Source organism: Rhynchophorus ferrugineus, unplaced genomic scaffold (genome assembly GCF_030347505.1).
Source record: "Rhynchophorus ferrugineus isolate W39M unplaced genomic scaffold, kcgeb_rfMv2 rfM9, whole genome shotgun sequence".
In the NCBI taxonomy this organism is placed as follows: Eukaryota; Metazoa; Arthropoda; class Insecta; order Coleoptera; family Curculionidae; genus Rhynchophorus; species Rhynchophorus ferrugineus.
The window spans coordinates 5,334,327-5,360,332 of NW_027472588.1; the positions used below are offsets into that span (position 1 = coordinate 5,334,327).

Below are 26,006 nucleotides of genomic sequence, written 5' to 3' on the forward strand. Positions count from 1 at the left end.
GATCTAAATCAGATAATTAATTTTGCTGATTCATAATTGATTCAAATAACATTGTCATGTCATAAACTAATATATAGATGTACATACATGTACGAAAATAAAACAAATACTATAAAATGATCATAAGAAGATAATCATAAGAGACATTATGATTGTGTGTATTAGTTGGCAGTATATTTTTGATATGTATCTTAAAGTCTCCTTTTTTCGAGGGTTTATCTGGATTGGATCTACTGTTTAACGTGGGCTCCGAACCACGGTCCTCGGCATGAAGCCTACCGACTGGCAAGTCGCATCCTTCTTGCATCTTACACGGATCATCATCGAGTAATGCCTTCAAATTCACCTCTTCACCAATTTTATGACAATCCAGAGCGAACTTCGTGTTTCCTATCAAAATAATCACCTTCAAAACGTGGAAACCAGGATTCACTTGTTGAAATCGATGGAGCATGGTGAACATCAGCTTCACAGAACATTTGATTACGTTCAGCCACATTTCAAAATAATAAATAATAATTTTAAAATAATAAACACTTTCAAAGCACTTAAAAAAATATTTGTTCGTACTTCGACGATATATATATATATATATATATATATATATATATATATATATATATATATATATATATATATATGTGTGTGTGTGTGTACGAAAATAAAACAAATAATAAGAAGATAATCATAAGAGACATTATGATTGTGTGTATTAGTTGACAGTATATTTTTGATATGTATCTTAGAGTCTCCTTTTTTCGAGGGTTTATCTGGACTGGATCTACTGTTTAACGTGGGCTCCAAACCACGGTCCTCGGCATTAAGCCTACCCACTGGCGAGTGACCAACTTATAAATTAACCCAGAAGACATCCGGTCTTACTCAGCTTGGTTACTGTCGTGATTGATGTCATTTTCCTTGTGGGCTTTTGCACTCTTACCTAGGACAAATATTAAACAATCAGAACCATAAATTTTTTACCATGCCCCAGCAGGATTCGTACCCGCCACTGTCGCAACAGTAGGTGGACCGTCCTGTCGCCTTTACCACTGCGTCAACCAAGCCGACTGGGGAGTATTTTCAAGGGGAAATAAGTTTGATCAAGTACCAAGGTAATTTGTCGATAAAGAATGGTTTATGTTATATCGAAGTGAAATCTGATATGTTTAGATTGTTCCACTGACGAAAGAGATATCCTAACAGATTTAATTAATATCTCAAAATAATTATCAAGTATTATATTTCAACAAACACAATACGTAATGACAATTAATAAGAACATTGCCAATTAATAAAACTTTAAAGGTAACTAAATCCTTTTAGTATGTGCACCTAATATTTTTCTGGCAATGAAATCTATTCTCTCAATATCAATCAGTTTCAGTCTTAATATATAACATTTTATTTTATATTATGTAATATATATTTAAAAGAAATTAAAATTATTTTAAATGTGTAACAACAAGGAAGAAACGATTATTAAGTCACCAGACTGTTGCAACCTCTGCCAATTAGTACCAAAAAATATGCTCCATTCATATCGCATTTTTATTTCCTGTCTATGTTCTTTATAGATAAGCAAAATGGATCTCTGTAAATGCGACTTTACAAGTTTACATAATGAAAATGAGAATCTTTCTGAATAGTGAAAGTTGAGCTATCGAAAAAAGAACATGAAAGGACTTATTAATACGTTTTTTTTTGTAACAAAAGCTATTTAGTGATGAATGGAGATTGATTTCTCGGAAAAGGTTAATTGTTACTGAAACGAAACATTGTAAGTCTTTCGACAAAATCACATAAGTTTTTGAGAATGACGAAATAAATAGCGCCTAGAGTGAAATAATTAACAGAAGACTAAAAAAATGGTACTAGTTGTTAAAACTAATTTCCTAACAAATACAGAGGACACATTATTCTTTATTTTATATATATGTTGTTCTTTATGTTTGTTTTAAAATTATGTACATTTTTTGGTTTAGTAATCGATGGTCTTTGCGTTTTAGAAATGTTTTAAAGTAAATTTTGTTTTGAATTAATATTAGGTTTATATATTAATAAAGTTCAGTTCAAGTAAGGTACAATTTATGTAAAAGTTCACCTTTACGTCTATTTTGTCAATATACGTTATGGATGTTTTGTTCCATACACTGTGTATATTTAATTGTCATAGAATATTTTTTTTGTGCTTAAATAGATAAAATAGCAAACTTAATAAACAAATTTCTTGCAAAATAAAACCAATAGGTTTTTAAGTTAGAATTGTTGCTTCATTTTTGTTTGATGAATGTTTCATTTAGTGTTCCATACTATCAAAAAGTAATGTTTAATTTATTTATTTATGTTTTAACATAGATAAAAGATGCTTTATTCAACTATGGAGGATCAAGGTTTGAAGGTTCCTGTAGTTAATGTTGAGTTATACTCGCATCTAAAAATAAAACAAACATCTCAAATGTGATGTTTAAATCATATTGGGTTTATAAATTAATTTATTCAAGGATTTACGACAGATGGAACTACTGTGTATTAAATAGCATAGGCCCCAATTTTTTACTTTGTTTATTTTTTTAATATCATTAAATATTTTAAAGTCTCCTTTTTACCAACGATGGTTTATTTGGACTGGAGCTATAATTTAACATGGGCTTCGAACCACGGTCCTCGGCATTAAGCTTCCCGAATGGCGAATGACCTACTTAGAAATCATCCGGTCTTACCCAGTCTGGTTACTGGCGTGACTGGGATCGTTTTCATTGTCCTATCGCGACAGTACGTAGACCATCTTGTCGGCTTTACCACTGCGCCAACCAAGCCGGCTTGAAGCATCATTGACAAGTCATTTTCAGTCATATCGTCGAAGTACGAACAAATATTTTTTAAGTGCGTTGAAAGTGTTTATTATTTTAAAATTATTATTTATTATTTTGAAATGTGGCTGAACGTAATCAAATGCTCTGTGAAGCTGATGCTCACCATGCTACATCGATTTCAACAAGTGAATCCTGGTTTCCATGTTTTAAAGGTGATTATATTGATAGGAAACACGAAGTCCGCTAGGGATAGTCAAAAAATTGAAGAGGTGAATTTGAAGGCATTATTCGATGATGATCCGTGTAGGATGCAAGAAGAATATACAGAATTATTAGGACTAATAGAAGAAACCATTAGAGATTATTTGAAGAACATATAAGTATGTATTTTATGCCATATGAATTGAAGTTGAGACATTGAAAGACGTTTTCTGGGTAATACCAGTCCTTTTACAATATCAGTCGTAAATCCCCGTACCCATGTCTCCTAACTAACCAATTTGTATTTGTTGGGAACAGTTTGGGAACATATTAAGATTGAAATTATCAATAGGGATTGCCGTCGACTACAAATAATGCATTTGAGACTAGAATTGCAGGAAAAATAACCGGAATACGAACAAAGTCACAAAAATTGTATTCTTCAGCATGACAACGCTCGACCACATGTTGCAAAACCGGTGAAAATATACTTGGAAACTTCTCTAGACCTACTGATTGCTACTTGTTCCAACATATGAGTGTTTGAGTCCTCTCTGTATAGGGCTAGCACTTAGGGTACCAATAAATGGAACGATTCCTGAATTCAAAAGATACATAGTTCTATCGAGATAGAACCCGTAAATTGCCATCGAGGGACGAGTACTTAAAAGGCTGGTTTATCACAGTCCCGAAATATGAAAGACAACCACCGCATACACCTTAAACTTTGATATTTTCTTATTTTTGTTAGTTTTCTCGAACCTAAGAACGAAGACGGGTTCGGAAAATGTGATAGGGACTTTCTATATATTTTTTAGTTTTTTCCCAATATCATTTCTCTATTTTCCTTTCTTTGTCAGCCCGATCCTCTATCTTATACAAATACTATCTTATTTATACCGGGGCCCACTATTTTTTAAGAGTCTCAACCGAAAGCACACGTGCTTCTTTCATCGGCGATGCGTGAAAGCATCTGATGCCGATCAGCGTTTGTCCTTTCGTTTTTTCGATTTGTTGTTGTCTCAGTCGGCCGAATCCGTACGGTTTTTTGCTTGTTTTCGTATCTCGATGGCTGGGGGCGCCACAATCAATTTCATTGCCCGTTTTATTCCCACGAATTAGCGCTTTCATTATCGCCCGTTTCTGTCCTGACGATTATTATTTTATAACTGGAGGGCTATTTACATTTATGTCGATGTAAATGTTGCGTTCGTATCGATTGGGCAATGTTTTTTTCATTATTTAACACAGCTCGCGACAAAGGAAGTCACTAGAGTTATGAAAATTGTCATCAACCCAAAGAAAGCATCGGGCTATGACTTAATAATCGGACAAGTGTTGCAAAATCTACCAAAACAAGCTACTATTAAAATTATTAACTTTATCAATACAGAATTTTGACTAAAACATATACTAGAAATTTGGAAGGAGTTGATATTTTAAGACCTAACTCACCGCTGAACAAACTTTCAACAATTGGCCCAGTTAATCGAAGACGTTATAAATACCCCTTTGATAATAAAAGTATATACAGCTATATTTCTAGATATACTCTAAGCCTTCGACAAGGTTTGGTAAGCAGGAATTCTTAGGACTCAAACTCAACATAATGTTTAGAGTGAAATAACAGGAAGCCTATACTACAACGTGGGGCAAAATTCCCGCTAATTTTGATTACCTATAACTTTTCTCAAAGAAAAGTTATTTTCAATAAATATTGTCACTATTTCGGCTCATCATTGTGGTATATATTTATCCATAATAAAATTTGGTTGATACACGAAAATCACTCTAACCACTTTCGTATTAGTGCCAAAATATTGCCTTTGAAAACACTCGAGCAAGACTATTATTCAAGAGTATTAAAGCATTTAATCTTGTTGGAGTTGCATTGTGAATTTAATATAATAAACAACACTGTTAGTATATGAACCCTATATATATCTAGTTTTTAAGTTATTGTAAAAACAAATTGTAGGTTTCTCGGCAACGACTAGTAACAATGTATTAAACAATTAATTACAATTAAAACAAAAAATGAATTCGCCTTCCCGTTCATCTAAATAATTATAGGAATCTTTTTAATTACCAGTGCCTTCACTATAATATAAAAAACAGATTACTTCGGTAAAAGTAGTTATAGTACTTTCCTCAGCTAAGTTCCCGTTAAATTTCTAAACGATATGTATTTTTATACTTATTTTTCGTTTTATTACTCCACCAAGCGTACGTATTTCCGTTTATTCTTACCAACTTTTTGTTTGCAATCATCTAAATAACCAATGATTAAACTTGAGATAATTAGAACGTTTGGGTTATAAATATTAATGCCTTAAATAGGATAAACTTGTTTTTACTACTGTGTCTGGTCTACACACTTCTCGTATATTTTTTTATAATAAGTCGCAAGTCATCAGGTGAATTAATTAATAGAGAAAGCGTCAATAAAAGAGATTTATATCTTTTTGAAACTGTGTTAACGTTTGCTTGCAGTGGCAGGTTAGTATGCTAATTGTGGTTTAGTAGTATATATATATATATATATATATATATATATATATATATATATATATATATATATATATATATATATATATATATATATTGTAAGATAACAATATTTTTATAAAATAACTAACATTGAATAATAGTTGTTTTCGATATCAAATTTTGGGCTATGTAGAAGTATAGTTTTTGTTTGCTTATCATTTCTCATACTTACGTTGTCATGGTAACTATTATTATAATTACCATTAAAATATAATTTTATTATTCTAATGGTAATTTGATTATATTAAATAAATTTAGTTTATATTTTTACCCCCGAAATTTGAAACAGTTAATGGATTGTCTTGAAATTTGAGCCAGATATTCTACCTATCTTGCTGAATTTCTATAATAGGAATTTAATGATATAAAAGGATTAAGAATTATTTTGTATGATCGACAGTCGTGAAATGTATGATAGATAATTGCCAGGTAATTCAACAAAAAACACACTTTGAGCTGCTGAAAATGCTGAGAAACCAGAATTGCATCTTCTTGTGAATCTGATACTTAAGAAACCAGTGCAACTGCAACATTTGTCAAGTGGTCATTGATTTAAAACACTGATAACAAATGCGAAGTCACAGCGATGATTTTTATACAACGTTTTCAAATTATTGTCAACTTTCTTCGCCATCAGTGTAAGTTTTTGATCAACTTAATTGATTTGAATGTAACACCTTTCTTTTTTGGTTGTGTTGGATAGAGCTTTTTTGTATATTATTTCGGACCTATTCGAGCAATATATAGGTAATTTTTATGTTTGCTAATTAAAGAGTCATAAAAATTAGTTATGGGAAGTATCAGACAATAAATTATAGAATCCTTTCATAGAGAAAGTTTTTATAAGAATATTTCTGTTCGTGAGTGAAGAATTATGTTACAAGGACAACCAAAAAAAATATAGACATTAGACATGAAAACGGTTAAAATTGTTTTGAACGGTCATGATAGCTAAACGTGATTTTGAGATCAATACTATTATATATATTGTAAGTTTTTAAGCGTTTAGTGTTGAACAATTTTGCTTTTTTTATTATTTTCTTAGCATTCTAGAATCAGTCCAATGGGCAACAAGTGTTTTCTAGAATTTATATCGATACCTTGTCTCGATAAGTGATCTGTACCTGTTGTTATTTCAAATTATTCTTCGAACCACATCTTTCTTTTTCTCCCTATATATATATTGAGAATTTGACAAGTTGCTGACTCAACTCAATGACTTTTTCAATTTCTCGATTAATAACTTTAAATAAATCACTGACCCTAGATTTTCAACAAGTTGCCTTATGTAGCTTGTGTTTGAGAGACCTCTGACGCCCTTTAGAATTTTTACTTTTGAGTCAAGAGCGATCGTACTTGGAGTAGGAAAACATCATCCTTGTATCAAAACAATTCATGGATGCACAATTGTGTAGTCACCAGGGCAAAGCTGCAAAATTGTCCATCGAACTGCTACCCCATCCAGCATATTCTCCAGATTTAGCCCCATGTTACTATTTCTCTGTAAAGTGATCACTATGTAGTGATTTTTGCTTTTTTTATATGAAACTATATATTGCCAAGACTGGGTGTTGAACTGGTAACTGCTGTTATTTTTATAGCCAATTAAGGTTTATTAATATATTGTTTATATAACCACTATATATTTTTTTTTGAATCGAGTCTGATAATAACGCATTATTTATTTTTAGGTTATTTTAAACCTCTGGTTTATCTGTCCATCATATCAATCAGACCCAGACCCACCTAAGTCGACCGACCCGGTGGAGACAACGACTCCAGCCGCGGATCCCAAATTAATAAAAAGATCCACATCGTCAGCGTTTTCCTCCGTTATTCAACCTAAGATCCTAAGCAAGAGACCTTTAAGTATAGTAGAAAACGGACCGTATTTCATCAATCACTATATATACTGTGACAACTTAAATCCGGACGTTCTGAAGAATATCAAATCCGGAACATTCGGCCTCGATAAGAAAACGACGGAATTGTTGAATTTCAAGCACAAACTCGACAAGTTCCACGGCTTGAACGCTGGTCCCGGTTCCACCGCCACTTTTACCGGAGACAAAGAGATACACATACTGAATTTTCCCAATAGTGAGCCGGGCAGTAACGACGGCACGTTCAATCTACCGTTTCCCGAGACCACAGATCTGGAGCTGAATCAGCATTTCAACAATTTCGATATTGATCTTAAAGGTAATTGATTTCTAGGCGTCGGAATTAGTTCGTAGCGTTTATCTTAAAATGAAAAATAGTTTTAGACTTCAGATTTGAGACTTGGTTTGGAGAGCATTGGTTAAAATAGTTACAGGTTAATTCTTCAGGACAAGACCTCTAATACTTCAAGATTTCCTACCGATAAAGACCACAGAGTAATTAGCGAGGCAACTCAATAGAGATCTCTGGAGAAAAGTTTCGAAAGGTTCAATAACTAGACGTCACTTTCATCACATTCGAGTAATTTGCCATCATAAAGATTATGTTCTGAAGGTTTTTCGTTGGTTCTTAAGTAGAGATTACCATGACTGACCCTGAACGTTACATTTTATCGAAAAATAAACAATAAACTTTAGTATATTTCACATTTCCTTAGTACCATCAATTTAGCAGAATCTATTAAAGTTTTATCTTTTTGTTTTCGTATATCGAAAACAAAATTTTCGTCTTTAACTGTTTAGATTCAATTATTTGTTATGTTTTATTTTTGTTATCCTGAAAATCGTTATGTATTTTATAAAGAACAGTTTAAAGTTTTTTAAAAGTTAGTTAAAAGTTTTAAAATTTACACTTTTATAAAGATCTTTGTTAATTATTGTGATGTTATTGACATAGTAGAAACGAGGAATAAAATGAAAGAGATTAAAAAAAGACACTACACAGAGTATAATCAAACAATCTTGACGGAGTAGCCCTACATGATGTACTGCTTTGCCTCTATAAAATTAACCTAATCTTGTTGGTACATATATATATATATATATATATATATATATATATATATATATATATATATATAACGTAGAATAATACTAAAAGCAATCTTCTTCAAGTAATATATAAAAAATGGGTTCTAAAATAAATAAACAAGCAAACTTACCATAGTAAGAGACCTATTAAATGTAGCAAACCAAAATGGCTGGAAAAAGTAATTGTTAGTGTTGTCTGGGTATTGGACATCGTGAAGCAATTCTCCAAAATTACCTACTTCATGTTACCTCTTAAACTAGCCTTATGGAGTGGCTAAAATATATAACTGAATGAACTGAATGTTATGGCAAATACATATCCAGTGTGTAGCTAAAGTGTGTTAAGATCTCATAAATAGTTGATATTTATTTGTTTTTGTATTTATCGTTAGTGCTTATAGTTGCTGGGTTTAACGAGTCCTTTTTGCTTTCAGAACTTTGGACGTCTCAACGTCTCACGTTATTTTGAGTCAGCATTTTAAACATATTCCGTATTCTCTGACTACTTCTTCTATGGTGCTTATGTTCTTTACCTGTTAGCTTTAGCTACAGGTTCCTTACTGTTGATCTATGATTCTTTTTTGCTGTGTTTTGAAATCTTTTGACTATATTGTACGCTGCTGCCAAGTGTTATATGGGGTTTTTCAATAAAAGTGAGTCGATGAAGGGACGTTGTGGAAATGGAATGGAACAAGCCATCTGAGAAGTACAAGCGACTTTTTAAAAAATTCTAAATATATATCTGGCATTATGCTTTAAACATAACATTGTTCGGACGTATGTAGAAGATTTTCTAAGCTGAATTTGAGAAATTGACTAGATTATGTTGATTTAAAGTGGACCATATTCGAATTCGTTGTTTTTTGTCACTCATTGTCAATGAAACATAAAATCCGACATATTAGGAAAGTACAAGTTGCTTTTAATTAACGAAATAAAATATTTTGAAATGCGCCTTTAAAATCAGCTCTACTGCTACGATATATTTTGTAAAATGTTACGAACTAATTCTGTCCCTTAATATAATTAATTGGGTTTTATTGAAACTTTATTGATATTAAATTGTAGGTATTATACCACCTGAATTGTTAAATCCAGAGCTACCGGCATTACCTGGCGAACCAGCATCCCCACTGCTTCCAGATCAATTCGACTTGACGAAAAACCCTGACATCCACTCCAACATCGACCAGATCGTGCAGTATCTGAGAAGGAAGACACACACCATCGATACACCCGTTGATGTTGCCATTAACCCGAACGGAGAAGAATTAGAGGTAATATCTTTACAATTAATCCTTTCTCAGAGGAAGAAAGTTCAGTTAATAAACCGTTCGGTTTTTTGATTAATCGCTGAATGATTTTGCACGCCCAAGAGAAGGACTTTCATGTCCAGGTGTACGTTGGTCGGGACGAAAATAGAAAGCCGATGCTGTTTGTGCTGGGAAAGGCGTCGATGGTCACGTTCTACCTTCAGGTTGTACTTATCAAGGTCAATCATCGACGCCCGATTATCATTTTCTTAATTATATTGACTGTGAAAGGTACTAATGTCGTTATTGAATTTTGTTCTTTGATAACACCAGTGTTGGATGTCATTTTAAGTCCAAAAGTGAGAGTTTCTCTGTCTTGGTTGTTTGTTGAAGGTATCCAATTAGTAGAAGTAAATTAACCCCAGATTTGTTTGAATTTTGGTTATCTATATTTAGTTTATTTCTGCATATTACGTTAATGATGCTCTAAGTTTGCTGCATATCAATTAATTGATTCCAGACTTTACTGTTATTCTCTGTATGTTACACTACTTTTATATTGAAAGAACAAGAATATTGTGGTAATAAAATTCATTATTTTTGGGAACTGTAACAGTGTGATTGAAAAGTCCCTGGCCTACCATAGAAAAGCACATTTTTTTGGCAAAATTAATTTTTTTATTCAGCATAATTCCCTTCAAAGGTGATACACTGATTATAGCGACCCTCCAACTTTTCGATACCATTTTTGTAGTACGATTTGTCCTTTGCTTCAAAATGGGCCTTAGTTTCGGCGATCATCTCTTCATTGGCATCACAACTCCAAACTTCAGGAAAATGCGAAAACCATGCCTCGACACAGAAGCAACTATTGCAGCAGAGGATGGTATCACTGAATATTAAAATTAATTCTATTATTTTTTCAATAAAATTCAAATTACTAAAACAAAGATTAAAAAACTAATTTGTATATTTTGGTAGTTTTTATGATTGCGATAGGTTGCAGATACAAAGTTAAAATATATAAGACTCCAACTATATATAATCATTTATTACAGGCATCCATTTAAATTGGAATATTGTCACTGATAATTTGACCACCCATTGTATATATCTATATACACATATATATAATTAAATTTATAGTCAATTAAAAGTAGCCACGCGCTAAAAGTATAAATAATTAATATTCACGCTAATTTCTCGTCAGTTTCGGTACCACGTGATTTATCTCAGTTATCGCGCCTTAGATTCTTTCACTTTTACTGTTGCATAACCGCCAGAAACTTTTCTTGTCGTATTTACCGTCTGGCCGTCGACGATGGTCAACCTTAAACTCCACAGACCCGGTTTCTCACGGATTTCGACGTATTTTGTATGTTGGAGGAGCGCTGGCATGTAATCTAACAACATTGCATCTTATATCGAATCAGGGCGTACATGTCAGTTCGAAAGTAGTAAATTTGCATCTGTTTTTTTATTCTTATTGTATGCCCCAGCTTCCTGGATGTTTATTGAGTACATTCCAATTAAAAAAGTAATTTGCATATAAAAGTGTAACATATTTTATCGTCTATATATTATTATTTATACTGGGTCGTCCAATAAGTTTTCTTGTCGATTCCTTCTTTTCGATGATTGTTGCGACGCAGTTATATTTGATTTATCTATTAATAATAATCCAATCAAATCTACTCTATTTTATTAGACCATTTAAGTGCTTATAACATAGGTAATATGAGAGGAAAATTATGACTTGAAACAATATGAAATATTGCTATATATCGGTGAGGCCAACTCATAGAAAGAAAGACACTACGAGACGAGCATAGAATAAATGCGTATGAGCAATTCTGGCTTATCAACACGCACGCTAAGGTACTTTTACTGTCGTCCGTTGTCGGGTGCTACAAATAATGGTGCTATAGGTACAATGCGTAAACAAATAGTGTAAGGAGTTAGAACCAGTGCACTTTTAACCATTATTTACTCATTTATTTTGGTACTAACAGGTGAACTGAAAAGTCCACGGCCTGACACATAGATGACGCTACTAGAATTAAATCCATATGTTTTTTAATTAGTCTTAACCCTCAAAAGATGTGTGTATAAATTTGACAGCTGTCGGATCATTAATTTGTGAATTATACCATTTTGAGCGAGGCAACTTTTGTTAATGTGAAAAAAATGGATAAAATGGAATTTTGTGTGTTGATAAAATATTGACTTTTGAAGGGATGTATTTTATCCTTGAATGTTGAAGCAAAAACTTGGCTTGATGCCAAGTATCCGGACACTGTCTCAGGAAGATCAACCATCAAGGATTGATATGCTAAGTTTAGACGTGGTGAAATAAGCATCGAAGATGGTGAACACAGCGGACGCTCAAAAGAGGTTGCTACCGACGAAAACATAAAAAAAACACAAAATGATTTTAAATGATCGTAAATTGAAATTGAACGAAATAGCAGACACTCTAAAGATATCAACTGAACGTGTACATCATATTATTCACGAATATTTGGGTATGAGAAAGCTCTGTGCAAAGTGGGTGCCGCGCGAGCTTACTTTTGACCAAAAGCAACGACGAGTTGATGATTCGGATCAGTGTTTGAAGATGACCAAGCATAATAAACTCGAGTTCTGGCGTCGATATGTGACAATGGATGAAACGTGGCTCCATCATTTCACTTCGAAGTCCAATCGACAGTCATCCGAGTGGACTGCACACGATGAACTCGCTCCAAAGCGTGGGAAAACGCAACAGTCGGCTGACAAGGTTATGGCCTCTGTATTTTGGGATGCGCATGGAATAGTTTTGATTGACTAAATTGAAAAAGGAAGGACCATCAACACCGACTATTACATAGCGTTATTGGACCGTTTGAAGTACGAAATCGCCGAAAAACAGCTGCATTTGAAAAAAAAAAGAAAGTGCTGCTTCATCAAGGCAATGCACCATGACTATTTTCTGTTCTCAGATCTTAAAAGAAGGCTCGCTGGGAAAAAAATTTCGTGATGGGAGTTTCAATTAACTGCTGCTTGGCGGTAAATATTTCTTTTATAATTGACTGCTTGGTGAGCTCCCACACATTTTTTACATTTCATAGATTCATAGATATATTTAATATTTTATATGAAATTTTCATATTTATTCGTATCAGTATTCAGACGTTTTCCTTGTATCTTGATAGTATTCGAAAATAGAGTGGAATTTTTTATTATTTTTCTCAAAAGATTTAAAAAAAAGTAACACTTGGATTATCTTCTTCCAATGAATATCTGTTAATAAGTTGTAGTTGGTTGATCTATTTTTCTTGAGTTATGCCATGATGTCATTATTATATAGAAATTATTCTGTAACAACAAAGATTACATCCTCCATTAGATATGCTTAGTACAATTTTAATTTACAAATTAATTTATTACTACTCTTCGGTTGCATCAATAGAGGAAGGCATATGTGATAAATACATCAGTATGTATTTCCCAAATTAAAATAAAATTAAACTACTTGAACTAAGGTTAAGAATATACTTATAAGGCTTAGTGATTTGGTTCGCTTCAATCTTCTGATTTCCTACGTGTTGTCCTACCTTATATCATTTTTTTAGGCGAAATCTTGGATCACTTCGTATATCCATTTGATTTGATTTGATTTCTTCATCGTGCAGCTCTTCGTTGGTTACGTAGCGATAAGCATTGGTAATTAATCGTATAATATTGTTTTATTCGCTCTGGATTATTAATTGGTTTAATGTTTTAGTGTAACCTCATATTTGCACTCCATAGGTCCAAGTAGGTTGACTGATAAACCAACCTTTTTGATTTTAGGACAAGTTGAGAGTATTTTCTGACTAACTAGTACAGTTGCTTGGGGAACTTTAAGACAAATCTGCTCTAATGTTAGTCTAACATGATATTACCAATTTAACCTACTAACGAGATATGTATGCTCTGGTGTTTTACAGATTATATTCGAGAGAACCAAGAACGAAGAAGAAATTGATAAACCTAGAATAATAAGAACACCAAATGTTATCATAGATATTCAATAAAAAATTAATTAAAAAGATTAATAGGAAGTAGTATAGTCTTCTAATTTGTTATATAATGGCAAACATCTAATTATTGTTTATGTCTCTCCTTTAACTTTTCTAAGTATAGAGCTGGCCTTGCGTATAATGACGGCATTTTCCCCATAATAGTCGAGATTGTCTGTTTGATGTTCTAAAAAAATGGAGTTCACAAAGAAAATTCCCAGCAGGCTGAGCCCCTGTCGAACTACATAAATCAAACCGCAAATATTAATTTATCATTTTTGCGTGCTGCAGCATTCCGATGCGGTTAATGATGAAAAATGTGTTTTTGAAATCCTCGCCCGGCCCTTTCACCCATCCTTCTGCGTTATCGGAAGTCTTTAAAGACTTCACCACTTCCCATATACCTCCTATTATCTTTCTTCCTTGTTATCTTTCGGTTTCGGGTCGTAAAACAGATGTAATAAACATATTGTACTAGGAAACTAGAATTTTATCATATTTCTTGGGTTTTCTATAATTTTGTTTAGGTTGAGCATCACTCATCGTAGATCGATTTGTTTTTGTTTTCAAAACAAAAAAGGGTTTTCTTTTGAAAAACGATAAAATATAGAGGTTTAAACGTTTTTTGGTATATTTTAATTATATTAAAAATTTATTTTAATATTTCCTGATTCTTTTATAACCATTTTATTGCATTATATTAAAAAAATCATGATAACCAACTGATCAGGCATTAACATCAACATAAAAGCCGAATATCCATCCTAAGTGGGTTCAAGCTAATTTTTTTTATTGATATTGATTTTATTTAAATTAAGTGTATACCACTTGATAATATTAAAAAATATTATCAGTTTCCGCCTTTTTAGCCTAATTTATACAACGTGTGGCAAAAGTCTCGCTACCATTTTGCTTAAGGAAAAGATAAGTAAGTTTCGTTTTCATACAAATATTATTTGGTCTTTACGTTTTTTTTTTGATATGATTGAAAAATTATATTGGCTAAAAGGTGACCGCGATTCGCTATACAAGTTTCGGCTCTTTTTAAGGCATTCTTCATTGCATCTTGCAACATCTGAGGTTGAATTTCTTCAATTTCGTGACAAATATTGTCTTTAAGATGTTGAATCGTTTGGGGCTTATTTACATAAACTTTTGATTTTAAAAAACCCCATAAGATAAAGTCTGGTGCTGTTAAATCCGGACATCTATCTGGCCATGCTAAATCGCCACTTCGCGAAATTAGTCTTTGTGGAAAAACGTCATTAAATAATTGAATTGTTGAACGAGCTGTGTGTACTGTGGCTCCATCTTACTGAAACCACATGTTGTCTGGTCCTTTCATTTCAGGCACAAGAAAATTTCAAATCATGTTTTGGCACTGTCCAGAGGTAATATAAACTGCAACACCTGGGTCATTTTCAAAAAAAAATAGACCAATGATGTTTCCCGCACGAATATCACACCATATAGCTGTTTTTAGTGGATGCAGTGATGTTTTATGAATTAATTGAGGATTCTGTGTTCCCCAAAACTAACTGTTCTGTTTATTAACGTGGCCACTGAGAAGAAAATGGGCTTTATCGCTCATTGTTAATTTAGACGAAGAACTTACTGTACTCAACTCGCTGATTAGGCTCTCTCGATAGCAATTTTTGGACTAATTGAAGTTTGTACGGGAATATTTTCAAATCAGTTTTCAAAATTTGCCTTAAAATGCATACAGAAATGTATAACTGGGAACCACGTCTCCGAATTGATCTTTATGGAGATTTTGGAACGCTATCGCATACTAGAGTAACATATTCAACGTTACGAGACGTCCGTTGTTTTTCAGAATAAGGACTGTATGTTGTCGTACCGTACTGTCGAAAATTAGCATGTAAATGATACATTGTGGTTTTGTGAGGCGCTGGACGATTAGTATTTTTACTATTTCTGCTCGTTATTGTGGCGTATATTTATACACAATAACATTTGGATGCCTACAGAACACAATGGTTAAAGCGAAACTGATCTAAACGTCACATAACCAAGGTGTAGCACAATCTAAATGGTAGCGGGACTTTTGCGCCACCTGTTGCTACGATACTGCTTAAAGTTGAAGGCATATACGTATGTATATGAAGACTGTGATAAAAATATGTGGAGAAAAACGTCAATGTATTTCCTTTAAAAGAAATAGATATATTTGCAGTTACTTTTAGTCTATTCGGGAAACTATAATGTTGACAGAATAACTTCTGTTGATTCCAATGTTGAATTTGTGGCCATATTTTACTTTCCAATAGGTAAAGGTAAATAATCTGTGAATAAACACATGCTATATAAATTACAATTAGGAATTTCCAAGTCCAGTAATATTTCAAAAGCAAATCAAAAGAATGATCAGTGTTTTTATCTTCGGCCTTCCAGTGACCTTATTGACTCTTGGGTTAGTTTTTAAGCTTCAATGTTGATATATAAACTTTGTTTTCAGCTGCCTCATTTGGAGAATCATCCTTTGGAACATGATCCTTCCAAGTCCACCTACGACAGTCCAGGTGCGGTGGATTCCTACGGACAACCCATAGCTCGCACCAGCAAACCGTTTACGGGATCCGCCAAAGATCAACTGAGTTCCTTCCCTCAAAACGACCAGTTCGTGAATTACTTCAACAAAATCAGCGGGTTCAGTAGACGTCGGCGGGACAACGCCGCGTAAAATGATTTAAAACTTCCCAATCGCAAATACAATTGACTGTAAGATATGGTCGTAATTTGTGCGCTTCCATGAAGCAATACTGTTTAGGTTTAGCGACGATGTCATATCAAGGAAGTAATTTATTTTGTTTTACGTAAAATGTATTTGTAAATATATTTCTAATTAGTTGGTAGGTAACAATTGTTGTAATTTTCACGTAGTCATAATTAGTGATTATTAAGTGTCTTATGTAATGTCTGAACAAGCGTAGGTTTGCCAGTTTAGTTAGGTACGTTCTTGTGTAAACATTGGTACAAAAGAAATGGTAATATTTTCTTTGTTATTACTCGTTTTGTTACTAAATATGAATGACGATAATTATATAATGATTATAAATAAATGATATTTTTAAATGTTTTCTGTAGTGTTACTTTTGATGATAGTAGGTTATAATTATAGTGGCTTTTATAAGATTGTTCTGTTGCATATTTCCAAATTTGAAACCTTTAGTAATATAGTCTTAAGAGAATGTTTTCAAATTTAAATTATTTTTAGATATATAGCTGTTTTAGCGGAATTTAAACTGCAGAATTTTGTCGAATCCTGCTGGGGCATGGTCGTAAATTTATGTTTGTGATTGTTTTAAATTTGTAATTATCCATAGGCCAAAGTGTAAAAACCGACAAGGAAAGTGATCCCAGTCACGTCGGTAATCAGGTTGGAAATCGGACGTCTTCTGGGATGGTCTCTAAAGTTGGTCACTCGCCAGTCGATAGGCTTAATGCCGAGTACTGTGGTAGGTACTCGGAGCTTACGTTCAACTGTGGGTCCAGTCCAGATAAACTCTAGTTGGTAAAAAGGAGACTTTAAAATATACCAAAAAAAAAACGAAATTTTAAAGCTTTTTGCTCGAAATTACTTTTTTCGAGAAGGTTGACACCATATTTTAAATTCCCCTGAACCTTTTTTCTTGGTATTATTCTAGTTCTCTTAAACTTATAATAATAATTTGGATATTTACTATTTTTTTAAAAACTCTGAAATATTAACAAATGTCACTAAAACAGATATATTTCTGAACAAAATTTAAATTTTGAAGATATCGATCGAATCTTATCGATTCTTATATCGATAAAAAAACGATTTGTTGAATCTCTAGGTTAGAAGCAGGAAAATCAACCAGTTTTAACAAGTATGCTGAATTTAAGTGTAATTCTATATTAACCATCAATGCTCAATGTTCCAGTTACACAAAACAGGTAGTCTTTTATACAGATAAGATGAAATTATGGTATTATGTCATTGAGAATGATTATTAAATTGAAATATTTACAACTGTTATTCGAAAATGTGCTATTATGCAAAGAATTTTACTGAAAATGAGGCATATTTTAACAATACCGTGGACATGTCCTACAAAAGAAGCATCGTCAATTTAGGAATCTATATTATTGAAGCAGATTATGTTAATAAATACAATTCATTAAAAAAATTATTTATAGAATATTTTGTTATATTTAATAAATTACTATTATAATTACCAAGATATTAAAATTCAATAAAATATCGATAGTATGACATTTCAATTGATTTTTATCGAAACAAGGAACAGTTAATAGACACGATGTCTGGTAAATATGGCAATATTTTCAAGCTGTTAACGAACATTTTTAGTGTTTATTTTTTTATATTCTTTCGATTGTTGTGATCGTTAAAATGTAACACTCTCGCTAGGTTTAGTAACTCATAAAGATAATAATACTAATACAAAACTAATATATAAGATAAAACTAAAATATAAAACTAATCTCAATCAAGATAATCTCGATTTCAACCAATCCACGGTTATACGGATCTTTTATTTTATAAAATCATTAAAATAGGATATTAATCACTAGTTAAAAAAACAGCAATATCTTTTAGTATTTAAAGATTTTGGATTTCAATATCCGATGGTCAACAGACGCCAAGAAAATATATTAATATTTTTTTATATTCTTTCGTGCGTATGTAGTTCATGTATCATCTGACCGCACAAGCCTCAACAACAAGTAAGACTATAATAAGTAAGACTATCATTCTATATAGCAACAAAGTAACTTAGAATAAATAGTTAAAAGGCGCATCCAGATACTACTGGATTGATACTTACACCTAAATCTTCAGATACCGACTCTCACCCAAGAAAACAAGAAAATTACAAGGAGACATGATGACAGACTCTATTCCCATATTAAAATAATACAACTCTTGGATAACACCAGAACAGGACACAGACTTAAAAGTATCGAAACGTTTGATTTTATGTAGTGTAGTGTAGTGAGGTGCATTTAATAGAGAAACAGCTGTATTAATTCATAAAAATTATTAGAGATTAAGATAGACCCAATGGGCACTCCTAGAGATATACCTAGATATAAACTGTTGTAAAGACAAATTGTAGGTTAGTCAGCGACTAGTAATAACGTAATAAATAAGTCAAAAAAAAAGACAATTGTATTTAGTATTTTTATAGTATCCGATTTCGTGTAAATGATTGAAAATTGTTTAATGGTTTATGTTTTTTTATAGCGATGTCACGATATGAAATATATCTAGATAGTTTTAAAAATTTTGTAGACTTTTAGAATGATGGTCGACCAGTTATCTTCAACATCGAAGGTACTTTACATTAATTTTGATTTAATTTATGAAAAATGGATGAAACTTTAGTTTTTCTTGTAGCGTCTCATAATTCCCATTCATTTATAGAAACAGATATTTTATTTAAAAACACAATAGAAAAATATCATTACAGTTTACGAAAATATCACCTTCAAAGTTTTTATCCGAAACCGCAATAATCAAAGTGTCCGAAATTGTCTGAAAACGCTTTGAAGTCGTCGCGAGTCTCAGGACCATTCGCGATACAAAGATTCCGATTTTTAAAGCGGGAATCGCATACAATCTGGCTTTTGTGTACTACGTCTTCTGCTCTAGGTATTCGACCGGAATGCAAGAGGATCTTGGCCGATATACCGTTTCAATTTAATTTCTGGCACCCGTTTTATATCTCCCTTTTCCAACGAGAAAGTGAAAACAGTCTCTATAATAGAAAGGATTTTTTTGATATCGATTATTCTCGTCAATTTTATTTGATTATTTGGTGATGTTTGGTATTCTTCCTCATTATACGAGGGTGGTTCAAATATGATGGAGACAAATGCTGTAGGTGGCGCGCATGTATGTTTTGAAGGTCGTGGCTTGAGTATGTAATAACTGGGTCCCTTAGGAACAGTGCGGCAGAGTTTTCGTCGCTAGCGCATGTTTCACGCACGTGCTACGACCGTGAGTGAACGTAAAGTGCCGACCGCCGTAGCGCAACGTATTGTCATTGATTTTTTAGTGTGGGAAGGCGTTAAAAAGACTGAAATTTTTCTGCGTTTGCGAAAACAGTTCGGTAGTGAGTGCCTGATTAGGGCTGTCGTGTTTAACTATGTCAAAGCATTCAAGGATGGTCGCGAAACCATCGAGAATGAGCCGCATGATCGTCGACTGCAAACCAGCATCACATCAGAAAACATTCGTGGAGTGGAGGAAGAATGAGGAAGGGGCGCCAGTCAAAGCCAAGACAACCAGGTCCGCGGGTAAGTTTCTGTGTACGGTGTTCTGGGACCGGTGAGGCGTGCTTTATATCGATTTTCTACGCACTCAACGTAACGTTAATACTTCATACTACTCCAACCTTCTGAAAACACGTGAAACCAGCTTATCGCTCGAAACGAGGAGCGATTCTTCTCCAGGTTAATGCGCGTCCTCATATCGCGCGTCTTATTCTCGATAGAATATCGGAATTAAGGTAGAAGATACTAGAACACCTCCCTTATAGTCCGAATTTATCACCCTTCGGCTACCACATGTTTGGACCACCGAAAGAAGCTCTCGGAGATCAAAGATTTAACACCGACGACGTGGTAGAGGGGTTCGGGCGAAACATGGCTGTCCTAGTTGCCTAAGGAATTCTACGATACCGGCATTAATAAACTTTCGGAAAAATGAACAAAATGCGTAACTAGTGGGGGTGAACGTGTCAATATATTTGTCTCGATCATATTTGAACCGCCCTCGTAATTTGATATAAATGGTATTTTGAGCCTGATAGAAATTTGACTTTATATAGAATTGTTGTTAAGTTAAGCTTAAACACAGATAAAATTTAATTTAATAGGTAATAAATACTGTCCATTTTATGTTTAAAACAAGAGGTATAACTTAGAATAAGTTAACTTTTTCCACAGTTTTAATAAGCAAAAGATGGAATTCACCTATCGAGATATATCTACTAAAAGCACTACCCTCATATAACATATAGATTAAATATCTTCCGTTAATTCCTGAAAATTATTGAATTTTGTGAGAATTTAGTAGTTCGGTAGTTGAGTAGGACAAAACTTAATATCTCATCTGTATGTGACTCCGCTTTCTTGACTGCGAATTACCTCAGTGAAAGATTTTTGAATAGCAAAACAACAAGCGTAAGTATCTGTTCCACTGTATGTTTGAGTACTAAGAACTTCATTTTCCTTAATAAATAATAAATGATATATGATATAATAAATAATAGTTTATATATAATTAGCTTTTTATGGTCTTACCTAATTTTTACCAAAACCAGGTTAATAATTTGTTTTATTGCTGATCGCTGGCTAGTTGATCAACAAAATGTGTAACATCATGGATGTACTCGATTTGCTGGTCGAGCGTTCATTAATAATTAGAATGTCATCGTCATTTTCTACTGTTTTGGCTGTAATAGGCTCGCTTCTGTTCTCCAAAAGACAGACAGTATAATGTGTCAGACCTATGCCTTTTATACTGATATTTATAACTATACTGATTAGTCGGAAGACACTCTCAACTTGATCTAAAATCAAAGAGATTGATTTATCAGACAGTCATAAAACAAATTTTGACCTATGGGGTGCAAATATGTGGTTGCGCGAAAAATTCAAATCAACTAATCATCCAATGCAGCCAAAAAAAAATTATTCGATTAATTACCAATGCTTATCGCTACGTAACCAGCGAAGAACTGTACGATGACGTGGAAATCAAATGGATTTGCGAAGTTATCCAAAATTTCGCATTAAAACAAGAAAGAAGATTACTAAATCATACTAACGTGGAATCATTACAACTACTTGACAACATGTTGGATATCAGAAGATTGAGGCCAACCAAACCATACGAACATATATAGAGTCTATACTTTTAGTGTAAACTATAGCTTAAGTTATTATAATTTTATAATTGAGGAATACATATTAATGTATTTATCTCGAACTCGTCCTGCTTGTATATTAATCCAAGTACAATTGAAATGCAGTAATAAATTAATTTATAATTAGGAATATATTAAGCATATCTAATAAAGATGTTATCAAAAAAACTCTATTAAATACATCATACAATTATATTATTTTAAAAATCCATGATATTTCCTTTAGACACCTTCAACCTTTTGTTGATATTTTCAAATTGCAAATATTTATCGGATACTTATAAGTATAAAAGCTATATTCTGTTGCATTTTATAAAATTGGTGTGTTGTCGTGTGCTAATTTTCTTTTATTATATAACATACAATTTTATCAACTAATCGAAGAATAATATAAACTAAAATCAGCCTAAAGACACGCTTTATACTCGTAAAAAACGATGCATGTCCACCATATTCGCCGGTACCATCATACAAATATTAAAACCGAATTTTGAACCGAAATATTTTGAGCATGTGCAATGTGCCAAAGATTACAAGGTTTCGCGAAAGGTACGAGGTAGTACAAAATGTTGTTTTCTACCACCATATTGGTACTATTAGTTCTATATAATACGTAAAGGATACATTTAAAGAGTCTTTTGTCGATATTGTTAAACCTAACGTCAAACCCTTACCAGTAAATAAACCAGACTCTTACCATTCGTATTCAGTATACTCACGCGCCCTACGTTGCTAACAACGGGAAATAAAATTAAATTGGACCTATAAAGAGCCTTTTAACGATAGCTGAAAGCTGCTTAACTTTCTCTACGTCAGTAGCTGTAAGCTGCTTACAATTTCACGTGGCTAGACGGCCGAAATGTGCATAAATTTTAAATTTAAAGTCGGATGCCGAGTTGTAAAAACAAAATACTTCCGCTCCATACTTAACTTTATGCCGGGCTTTCGTACGAATTGTTTACAAGGCATCAATCGTCGCTACAGTTCTCGTTTTATATTCTCCGTTGTTAAAGTTGCGAGTTTCGACGTTAGCTATTCGACGTTAAATGGGCAAGTTTCGTCTAAACTTAACCGTTGCCTATTTGTTTATATCCGGCCATAGAGTTTAAAAAAATTCGCTGGTTTACATATAAAGTTTTATTGCTGATTTTTGATTTGTGTGTTCAATATAATATTTAATCTGATTGCTTATTAATAGTGTAGTTAATAGCTTTTCATAATCATTTATATATAATATAATTTGATCATAAAACAATTTTTAACTAATTACATAGGATATCCAGATATTAAAAGAAGTTCAATATTCTCAAGTCAAAACTGTGTCAATATGATTACTGTAGATGAGAAGTGTATCATATATGACCATATTGTGTGACAGTAATCACCAACCGTCACTATTGAAATTAATTTTGAAGCAAATACTTACATGTGATGAAAAGTGTATCATATATGATAATATTATGCGAGAATAACTACATGATGGGTCTATTAAAAATAAAAATTGAAGAGAATCACCAACCGTCGCTATTGAAATTAATTTTGAAGCAAATACTTACATGTGATGAAAAGTGTATCATATATGATAATATTATGCGAGAATAACTACATGATGGGTCTATTAAAAATAAAAATTGAAGAGAATTATTGCCGGCGATGAAAAGTGTATTACTTATGACAATATCCTGCGACATAATTTACAAGCCGTCAGTACCAAAATTAATTATTGAAGAAAATGATTACTGGCGATAAAAAGTGTATCATATATCATAATATTGTGCAACAGTAATCGCTAATTGTGACAACTAAATAGAAATTTGTAGCAAATGATGACGTATGATGAAATGTGCATCATATATGGCAGAATTGCGGCATGCTAATTGTAAGTGCGGTGTATTGTCACCAGGCTAAATATTTGATGAGATTGGAAAGGAGTTGCTGGTGCTTGGTTAAACCGTTAATGTATCTTTCGGTTAGGCTATTATCCGAGTAAAATATTAAAATTATTACTAGGACAGGAATTTTTATATTTTTCTGTAAATGTAAGCTATTGTTTTGATAAGTTGTCTATGTTGTTATTGAATATTGTCGACACTAATCATTAGTTTGTTTTAATCATAATAGGGATTCCAATACCACAATTCTTCTTCGTTTTCCCATGGAACTACAGCCCAACTCGGGCCTTGGCCTCCTTTATATAAGGATGGATTTCCAAGATCTATTTCCAGCCGCTCTTCTTCATACTCGGATAAAACTCGATGGTTATTCACCAATTACCACCTGTTAAATAATATCAATTCGTTAACTGTTCGGATTACCAAAAGTATTATTTTTTTTCAATAAGTTCAATGGAAATCGTGGTAAAAATAACCAAATTTCCTTCCCTTTATTTCAGTTCGTCGCTGTAATGCTTGGGAAATGATGTTCTATAACAAATATAAGTTCTTTGTTTGATAAAATTATGTTTAAGGTGTAAGAAGGGGCAGAGACCAAAGGGAGCTAAATTTCATGATGAAAGCTCGATATCGAAACAATTTGAACACCGGTTTTGACATTTAATTAGCCCGAAAGTTTTTTTAAATAACTTTTTCAAGTTGTTTTGAGTTTTTGAATAATCTACGCAAAATTAAAATGTGGCATGTTGGAGGACATAGATAGTACTTTGCATCTGGCAAAGCTGCAGGGGAGCAATATCTGATTAATATGGTTTGTGATTAATTAAAACATCCTATTTCTGTTTTTATAAGGACGTTTTTGTTTCAGAAGACTTTAGAACTTAAAGGAAGTTAAAACCCGTTTCCTACCCTAATAATAATGCCCTCCAGCTTGCTTACAACGGAATCAGGAGACCCCCATCTCCCGATTTTTCCGAAATTTCCGCACACTTTAAATTATCGAGAGATTAAAACTTTTTTGCGAGCTGGAAATTCGTTCCGAATAGGTTCGGAACAACTTTCTGAGGGGGAGGGGGATCAGGGGGGTTTGGTTGAGGGCCTAATTTCAATGGGGCCGCAATAAAAGAACGGTTTATTTTAAAAGTCCATTTTTTTTGTCGGATTTAAAACTTTTCCTCGGAACCATATCTTGTACTTTTGTTTTCGCGAGGCTTATGAAAAAGCCGCGAAGGATCATTAATAATATTCCTTTGGGGTGTTATAATAAGGGGGTCATTAGGAACAGTCGGTCGTTTTTTATATGCGATAAATGTATTGTTGTTTTCGTTATTTGTCATTGATAAAAGAATATTTAAGTGGATTGAAATATATTAATTGAAAATTTTTGAGGATTTAAAACAAATGGGCATATATGTCATAAGGTTTTACTTTATATTATGCTAGTTGCCTGCAAATGAAACCAAATTTTCTCTTTAATGTATGGCCATGTAATTAAATAAAATAATAATAAATTAATTTCGGCCATAATATATTCCAATCATTTTGGTATGAACAATAATTTATTAATTTTCGATGACGAAGATTTGAAGATGATATTTGTGATGAAGATTACCCGATGATGATCCGTGTAAGATGCAAGAAAAATGATCATATGCAGAATCTTTGGAATTAACAAAAGAAACCATTTCCAATTGCTTGAAGAGCGTGGGAATGATCCGAAGGCTTGCATCTTTTGTGGAGTATGAATTGAAGGCCAGAGACATTGAAATGGGTTGCAAAATTGCCGAAAATATATTTGAAAACATTAAAATGGAAAGTGCTACACCACTTGCCGTATTCTGCACATTTTGCTCCTTCTGATTAGTACTTGTTGATCCATTTGATATTTTTTATACCAAAAATGGGTCAATTCGTGAAAGTTATTTACATTCAAATGATGCATCGTCTTTTCGAGATGGTATCTGTAGATTATTTGAAAGAGGTGGGAAAGAGTAGCGGCTGTCGATAGACAATAATTTGAACAAAATATATTTTACCGATAGTTCACACTATAGGTTCAAATTAAAAAAAAGAAAATAATTTATATACTCCTAATAACTAATACAGAAAACATCAGACAATGGCTGAATCCATGTAAATAACTGTAGATTTTATTTTTCTTCTTTAATAGACAATATTCAAAATTTTATTATATACACGTTCCTTAATCTTAAATTGTTGGCATCAAACATCGGTTCATGAAATCCTTTCACTGTTAATTGTAGAGTTTGTTTTGTTATTCAGATTTTACTTCAGTAAGAATTTCAACGACTTTTTGAAAAATCGAGCTTCGTCCTTAA

General features: G+C 32.8%; 1 protein-coding gene across 1 annotated transcript in view; it reads left to right on the forward strand.

Annotated features, from left to right (window-relative positions):
- The window catches only part of LOC143201952 (uncharacterized), a 28,577-nt gene extending 11,894 nt beyond the window's left edge, over nt 1-16,683 (forward strand). Inside the window, exons 2-4 of the mRNA XM_076413186.1 lie at nt 7,256-7,766; nt 9,605-9,813; nt 16,312-16,683. Coding sequence (XP_076269301.1) covers nt 7,256-7,766; nt 9,605-9,813; nt 16,312-16,536 — 945 coding nt within the window. The 3' untranslated portion in view covers nt 16,537-16,683. The remainder of the gene's footprint in view (nt 1-7,255; nt 7,767-9,604; nt 9,814-16,311) is intronic.
- Nucleotides 16,684-26,006: the final 9,323 nt, after the last annotated feature.